General features: G+C 34.5%; 1 protein-coding gene across 1 annotated transcript; it reads right to left on the bottom strand.

The window, feature by feature from the left end:
• Positions 1–489: 489 nt before the first annotated feature.
• On the bottom strand, positions 490–8,145 carry LOC142973501 (sorting nexin-4-like). Its single transcript, XM_076115269.1, has 10 exons — positions 7,946–8,145; positions 7,768–7,874; positions 7,080–7,218; positions 5,317–5,494; positions 4,207–4,345; positions 3,675–3,802; positions 3,103–3,265; positions 2,546–2,707; positions 2,124–2,238; positions 490–1,405 (listed from the first exon to the last, which is right to left on the bottom strand). The coding sequence occupies exons 1-10, from the start codon at positions 8,021–8,023 to the stop codon at positions 1,355–1,357; spliced, it is 1,260 nt and encodes a 419-aa protein (XP_075971384.1). The 5' UTR covers positions 8,024–8,145; the 3' UTR covers positions 490–1,354.
• Between the last annotated feature and the right edge of the window lie 344 nt (positions 8,146–8,489).

The following is an 8,489-nucleotide window of genomic DNA, read 5'->3' as shown; positions in this document are numbered from 1 at the left end:
ATAACAGCATTGGCATGACAGAATGTAGCGCAAAAATTACTCAGCGTAAATCAATTCCAACCCTTATTCTTTCGCCCAAGTATCATTGGCCCCTACAACTCAATATACCTTATTTGAACATTTAGGTGTTAAACAGAACATTTAAACCAAAAGGAATGGCGAAAACTGGCAATATGGCCGCTCTTAAACTACCAATTCTATTGCACCATAATATTGTCCATTCAGTTTTAAATGTACAATATTTTTTTAGGCACCCCTGATTTTACAGTCTTCTCCAAAAAATCCTTTGATATTGATTGAAATTGTTGACTTACTGATTTTGTAGGATTGTGACTGACTTCAGCGCGGAATGAATGTAAGCCAAAGTGTGGTCTAATTTATAATGCGCAATATCATTGCAGCACTAGGAGCGGCCGAATATAATAATATTTAATATACTCTTTACTGATATGGAATGGGTTACAATAATTTCTTCAAAATATAAACACATTTAACTTTTCAAATATATTCAAAATAATCTGTAAATAATCTTTCGATGTACAATATAAATAAATTTTGTATTAAACTAAGACAGTCGAATAAATGATAATATTTGTGAACTTTTTAAACACGTTTTTCTTTTAAAATGAGTATAAATTACATAATTATCACGCGATAAAAACATATACATAGAATACATCCGAAAGGTCGTATGTGCATTACTTTTACGATGATAATAAGTCCTTTATTTCTATTATATTTTGTTTTAAAATGCACTATATATTCTACAATAGCTTGCACCTTATTATTGCTGTATGTGGGACAATTATGACTAAGTATTAATTTTTATATGAAAATATTGGCAGTTGTATAGAATATAGAACACTTACACACTCCGAGCAATCTCTGTCTTTTCATGGATTTAAATCTAGCGACACACCTGCGCAACATTTGGCCCTGAACAATGAACATTCCATTTAACGTGCCCGCGGTGTTAATTAAGTCACCTTTATTACATCTGCCGGACATTGCGTTCGAATCTTCACTCAGTGAACGTTCGGCAAGTGTGTCACTACAATTATTAGCTAATCAACGAGCAGTTTCCAAGCTTTATGTTTTTCAATTGATTGAGCCGTATTTCTATTAAGAATAGGTACATTCTCAGCGTTCAATGCCAGTAAATAGCTATATAAATCTCAAACAAACTCGATGGCATTCTCCTCAAAATATAAATGCATAAATATACATATATTTAGTGCGCACATACGCCCTTTCGCTTGCAATAGTTCTACTTACAAAGTGAGATAGAAAACTCTAAGTGTAATGCGTTACGTACAGCGCGGTAGGTACATTTGGTATAAAAGTATTGGTGGGCTCACGGCATGTTTTGAAGGCATTCCTTGATCTGCGTCCACGCTTGAAGATTCTGAAAACAAATGCAACTTATTTATTTTAACTAATTTTATATTTGCTATTAACACTAGTGGCCCGCCGTCCGCGTTATTTTACAGAAAAAAACCTTTACTACTTTTACTAACAAACCTTCCTCTTAAATCACCTATTAAAAACAACCGCATCATAATCTGTTGTGTAGTTTTAACAATCTAAGCATACATAGGTTCATACAGACATAGTCACAAGGGAAGCGACTTTGTTTTGTACTGTCATCGTAGTGACATCTTTATATATATAATTCTTCTGTAAGTGTGTATGTCACTGAACTTCTCTTAAACGACTGGACCGATTTTGATGATATTTTTTGTGTGTGTTCAAGGGGATCTGAGAATGGTTTAGATTCACAATTTTGTCCGCTGGACAATGTTTTTGTAATTATTTTTTTTAAATTAAAGACGTGTAGACAGGACAACGTCTGTCGGGTCCGCTAGTATTTTATAAAAAAAAATACACGGTCTAGTGTTTATTTTGTAGACTAGAGTGATAGGTCTTCGGTAATTGATGTCTCTATCGGATATACGTATACGAGCGTGCACGAATGTATTCGTTTATGCCGGTTACGTATGAATACGATATTCATACGTAACCGGCATTGGCAAATGCTAAATATATGATGCGAAATTGACCAAGAGTAACTGGAGTCCAAAATAGTCAATTTATTTGAGAATATTGTGCTTAAAGGTTCTTACCTTTTTCGCAGCTTTAACTTGTAGTGTGATAAAGCTAACAAGCGATTCATGGAGATCTTTGTCTTTTTGTTTCTGGAAATATTCTATCTCTACCAACGCCTTCTTGGTGAAGTCCCTGTAATGACAACATAATATTATATGATTTTTATATGAATATGCTTTGTGACACTTAATTTAAGCAGACCACCTGTATGAATTCATACAATAGTAATATTTAATATTTAACACCAGAGTTATAATGCCGCCGGATTACTTTGATAAAAGAAAATCAAGTAATTATGTTTCCCAGATAAAGATAAAAGATCGCGCGAATACGAGACTGGGCATGTCAACTTGTAAATCTAGGTTTAATTTAATTACCAGGTTAAACTTAGTTTACACGAAGCTTGATTCGTTGAACCAAAAGTAACAGGTGTACTCACTCGAGGTCCGTCTTGGCCTTCTCAATGTTATCATTATCAGACGCGATCTTGGCGTCGAGCGCCCGCGTGAGCTGGTCGCGCACGATATCGGGGTCCGTGGTGCCGAAGATGCGAGACATCAGACCCGACTTGCCCGCCGCCGCGCGACTGCGCTCCGATATCCTGGACACATTATATTAAAGCAGAGAGCTCAAACATAATAATATGTGCACGCAATCTTTCAGATATTGCGCAGGTTATATGATCAGTGACCATATGCTAATTCGTCGTAGTCATAAATGGATGGTTGAAAAATTGACTTGTTAATAAGTCCAGGTGTCACAGTACGCCCTCAAACAAACTAACACGAACCCTCTAAACGAATCCTATTCGACTAGGCGCCGATCTCAAGATATTTTTCTCCAGATGCCTTTTAGAGACACTATCTTACCTACAACACATAACAAAAAAACAGCATCACAAAATTTAACCGTAGTTTTCTGACACTGACAATAATTTCGTCGATATTTAATCACAATTTTCAAGCATCAATCAATCATTTGTCATTAGATTCGTACCTATTGTTAAGCGTGTCCTGCGCATTCTCGAGCGCTCGCTGCAAGGTCTCGTGGTTGGAGCACAGCTGCTGCAGCGCACCCGCGTAGAACAGGTACTCCTTCAGCTGGTCCGCCAGCTGCTCCTCGTCCTCCGCCACCGAGTCTATACTGTCGGCTATTGAATCTACACAAACAAAAGAAAATTGTTGAGAGAAAAGAAAGTCCCATAAAATCCATCAAGAAAATTCTGACTTATGTATATTTGGAAAGAAATAAGGGAGGCCGCTGCTTAGCATTCTGAGGCACCGGGCTTAAAAAAGGTATTGTAAGACTTATTTTTCTATATGTATAAAACAGTTATGATGAAGATGTGTATTACGCCAATAGGTTTTACCAAAATTCTACAATTAAAAAGCGGGACGACTACGGCGAAAGGGAGATTATATTTTAAGGCATGTAGGTCAGCTTTTCCGTTAATGTTTAAATTACTTTTTACAATTCTTGCATAAATACCAGACAATGCCTATTAAAAAACATTATCAGTATAGCTTTGGTATATGTAAGTCTTAATTTCAAATGAAAAATTCTCTTACCAAAATAATGTCCAGCCTTCTGCAACCCATCGCCCATGTCTTTTTCAATGACGCTCCATTCACTAAACAGTTTACCATAGTTTGCATGAAGCTTGCATAATGCATAGTTCTTCTCTATTATTTTTGATCTGAAATACAAATACATACTAAATATATAACTTACAAAAACATACAATAAACTTTCGCGTTGCATGGAATATTGTATGGCAATTAAAGTGAACATGCATTTTACTTTGAATTGCTTTTCGGCGCATGTTACACTGGCCGTAGTCAAAGTAGAATGCATGATTGAGTTTAGTATTTCATCTATAGTTGTATTTAGTTAGTTTAATCAAACAATGTAGTAAAGTTAACGGGTTTCGCAAATACATACCATTGTAAAATTTTGTTTTTTATTATTTTATCACCCATGACACATATTTATCTTTAAAATCATTATGATATTGCAAAGATAGTATACATGCACTTTAAGATAGTGCCAAAACACATTAAACCTTTGCTAAATATTTATGTAACCATATTATTTACTTACCTAGTATATAGAAAGTTTCCTAAATTAGTCTCTAATTGTTTCCCGTAATTTTTAACACTCTCAATCTCTGGATCAGGCTTTTTTAGTCTGATTGATACTGATAGTGATTTCAATTTGTTTTCAGCTTGGAGAATATACCCTGAAAGAAAAAATAACATATTATTCTGATGGTCACTTTATTTTCAAGATGGTAGAAATGTATTTTCTACTCGGAACAGTGATTAAGATGGTTCCTACGGCATTGCGCGTGGACATACTGGTTTTGATACACACGAAACAAAATTTCCAGTATTCGTGTCTGGTAAATATGTTTTCCAATGGTACGTGTTATGTGAATTCTTTGTATGTTTGTAAAAGATCCTGTTAAACAAAATACAATAACTCTAAGACTAAAAACTTATATTACTATGCCCAACAGGTTCTTAAAACCGTAACAGTCTGTTAAAACGTACTTACCTAACAGTAGAAACGTTTTAATGATTGGCAATTTTTTTTGCATGAAACTTAGTAGTATACTTTGTCCGAAAGGGAAAATCGTGTCTGTATTATTTTTGTCGAGACTACACTTTGTATCGTTAATTAAATTAATGTTAGTAATATGTTTAAGTGACGTTAATTTAATTAATGTTCCACTAATTGTGAAGGACATCATTAGCGTGGTGTGTAGTGGATTATACATAGTGACGATGCAAACTTCATAATATCTAGGTAATAAATGTCATAGGTACATTTCCGGATTTGCGAGATGGATTGGAAAGTTTTCTAAAACTATTAATATGTAAAAAGCAGGCAGTTCTGTTCTAATTCAAAGTCGATCATTTTTTCCTTGATAATATCATGATATTCAGAATCAAAAACAGGATTCTCTTAAATAATAGTCTTTCATTCTATGCCTAATTATTTTGAAGTATTCGTTTGTCCTTTCTACACTTGAAAACGGCTGAACTGTTTCGGATGTTTATCAAGGTATAAGTTTATGAGCCGAGGAAGGGGACATCATCATCGATTACTCCAAAAATCCAACCCAAAAAATAAGAGGAACTCTTTGAACGCTAGTCACGCCGCGCGTATGTGCTAGTTACATGTAAAAGAAAGTAACATCTTACTGACCACTATCAGTAATAGTCTCCCGCCAGCCGTGTTCTTGCTGGAGGAAGTTGATGAACTGGTCGTCGAAGCAGAGGCGTGGATGAGATGCCACGCGCAGTAAGAAGTTCTCCAGACCGGCGCGTCGCCGCTCCACGAACTCAGGGTCTGTTGTGTCTGACTTCCTCCATGCGTAGAGGACCTGCAACAAATAGAAAGGACAAGCAACGTATTAACTGTTTAAAATTGTTTAGTTTTCATATCCCCGCACTAAGAATTGCTCTTGTGTCTGAGAGACTTTTACAAACATACAAACAAAGGACACTAAATTCAAACAGACCTTTTTTCCTTCTTTTCCTTTTTTTTTTAAAACAACTCCCGCACTAATAATTGCTCTTGTGCCGTGGGAACTTTTACAAACATACAAACAACGGACACAAAGCACAACCAGACCCGTGTGGCAATCGAACCCACGACCTCCCGACGCGAGTGGTGTTGGCTTGGCGACCTAAACCACATTATTATACACATGAAACATTTAAAATGTAATTTATGTGTTTTGTGCATCTGTTATAATTTGGCACAGTGCCTTGTGAGTGTTGATGCTCTTCTTTGTGTGAACTCAATGATTTTATAGCAAGTTCAATGTATGCTTTTCTTTGTTGCCCACAGATTTTAGAACAACTTTTCCGAAAAAGAGTATTGACAACACACACTGTAGTCCACCAATTTACATAACAAACTATCAGAAATTGAAATCAACATATAATAGAGTGTCTATTATGTATTTCTACTAGTAAAATGGTTATCATAGAAATGAAAACATCTATGCATAAAATGTTGCAAAGAAAAAATCAAACTGATATATGCAAACATAAAATTAATTTACATCCAAAGGTTAAAAAAGATCATTGAAATTTACATTAAATATCAACAAAATATCTCAAAACCTGTTTTATCACATTTTTATTTATGTAAGAGTTTTCTCAAATTTACTTGTTGCTAAGCTGTTGATTCATCTGTGATAGTGGGAACTTTATTGTTTAAATACTGGTTGATAAAAGAGGACAATAGGTATTGTAGTCTGCAATTCTGTATATTACGTATGGAATGTTGATAATGCAATATTATACTATACTAACTTTTGCCCACAACTCCTGGGTGGTTTGTGACTTAGGACAGAATTTGCATACAAACTTTACCCCTTTTTTATCCCCTTGAGGGTAGAATTGACCAAATTCTTTCTTAGTGTATGGCTATGTCATAACGTCTACCTGCATGCCAAATATCAGCCTAATCTGTCAAGTGGTTTTGAGCAGTGCGTTGATAGATATGTATGTCAGTCAATCACCTTTGAGTTATTAATATTTAGATTTAAGATGTGTCCATGCAAAAATAATTAAAAGCATAAATGGTGTATTTACACTGATTTATTATACCCATAACTGTCCCAATGCTGGACAAGTGTCTGCTTGTAGATGTGTAAGGAGTTAGGCTTTGAGGGCTCAACATGGGCCAAGTGCAGGTTGGGGACTTTGCATGCCCGCAACAAACAAAATAATCAATTTTCTAACTCAATAAAGGTTTCATCACAATGCTTTTCTTCACAGTTAGAGCAATTGATATTTCTAATATACACATAACTTTAAAAAGTCATTGGTGTGTTGCCCCAGGTTCAAATTGTAAACCTCTTGCATGGGAGGTTCCAATTTATACCACTTGGCTATCACTACTCTTAATAAGTCCCTAAAAATACTTAAATTTATAAACATTATTACTGTACTCACCCGTTTCTCAGGTAAAGGAGGTATAATAACATGTGGATATGTGACTTGTAGGTAGTCATGTATCTGTTCAAACTCTGTGTACCTCCTCCATATTGTACTGATCTTTGACTGCACCAGTTTGTAATCCGCATCTGTCACTCTGAAAACATAATAAATATTTTGAGTAATTCCTTATGAGTAGGTATTTTTAATTCTTTACTATTCACATTGTAGCTAAAGAATCTATATTACTATATTTTTAGTACAGTTTACTTTATTATTTTAAACGAAAAATATTTTGCCAAATCAGCATAGAGAACCGACAATTTTTATTAGATAGACAGTCAGAGAATATTTCTATTGTATGTACCTAGACTTAAATAAAAAAAAAATATTTATGTTCCAGTTCATTTAAATTGTTTAAACCAGATGTTTGTATTCAATTTACCTGTTACTAACCATAAAACTTAGTATGAACATTTCAATCACTTATTTGTTATCATTATTAAACTAATTCCAATAATAGTGAGTAATTATTTAAAATACATAGTCATCAGTATTCTATGAGGATAATGACCTCATAAACACAGACAACTATATCTACGAAGTTAGAACGAACTTGAGAGCGTCGTGAACACCAATAATAAGCCTAATTGGCACATAATGGTCGACTAATTTACTAAGAAAACAATAGAATTAAACCACTTACTTTAGATCGATTAGATACACCGTGTAATGATCTCGAACGTGTAGCGTCCCATTAGCACGTTTCTCAGATTCCACTATTGAAATATCAACATGTTTTAACAAAGTATCCTGCAAAAAACACAAGGAAATTAATAATTTATACCTCAAGGAAGAAAGTAGGCGTAGTAACACGATGATACCTGATTATCAAAGTCTTCCGCTGTCTCAATAACGCTAGGCGATCTTGAAGCCTTTACCGGCGAATTTTGTGCTGACATTTTCCTTTTTTAAGCGATTTAACACAAATTATTGGAATATTAACAGGGTTTTTATTGAAATGTATTTTAAATGATCCAGACAAGAAAACAGTGACAATCTGACAAATGCATATGACAACACAAAATTGATAACAGATAATAAATTTAATTGCTACGTGACAGCAGGATGAATGATTACTCCATGCGTAAGAATGAAAGAGACAGAAAACACGTTCACTTCCTACATTTTTTTCGTGAAACGGAATGTAAAAACGCGTTTCATATCTTTTGAATTATACACAGCTCATATTTTTAGCATGTAGAATTACTATTGTAAAATAAATTATTACCTATTATGTTTTTGCTTTGATATGATTCGGTGCTTGTAAATAAATCGAACTTTAATAACTAATTGGCTAAGCTAAAATTTCGAATGACTTTAACGATATTCTTAACGCAGCGGTTGGGGAAACAGTTGACGAGAATA

Source organism: Anticarsia gemmatalis, chromosome 6 (genome assembly GCF_050436995.1).
Source record: "Anticarsia gemmatalis isolate Benzon Research Colony breed Stoneville strain chromosome 6, ilAntGemm2 primary, whole genome shotgun sequence".
Lineage (NCBI taxonomy): Eukaryota > Metazoa > Arthropoda > Insecta > Lepidoptera > Erebidae > Anticarsia > Anticarsia gemmatalis.
The sequence above is the reverse complement of the archived record's forward strand: the minus strand, read 5'-3'. Positions and strand labels throughout refer to the sequence as shown.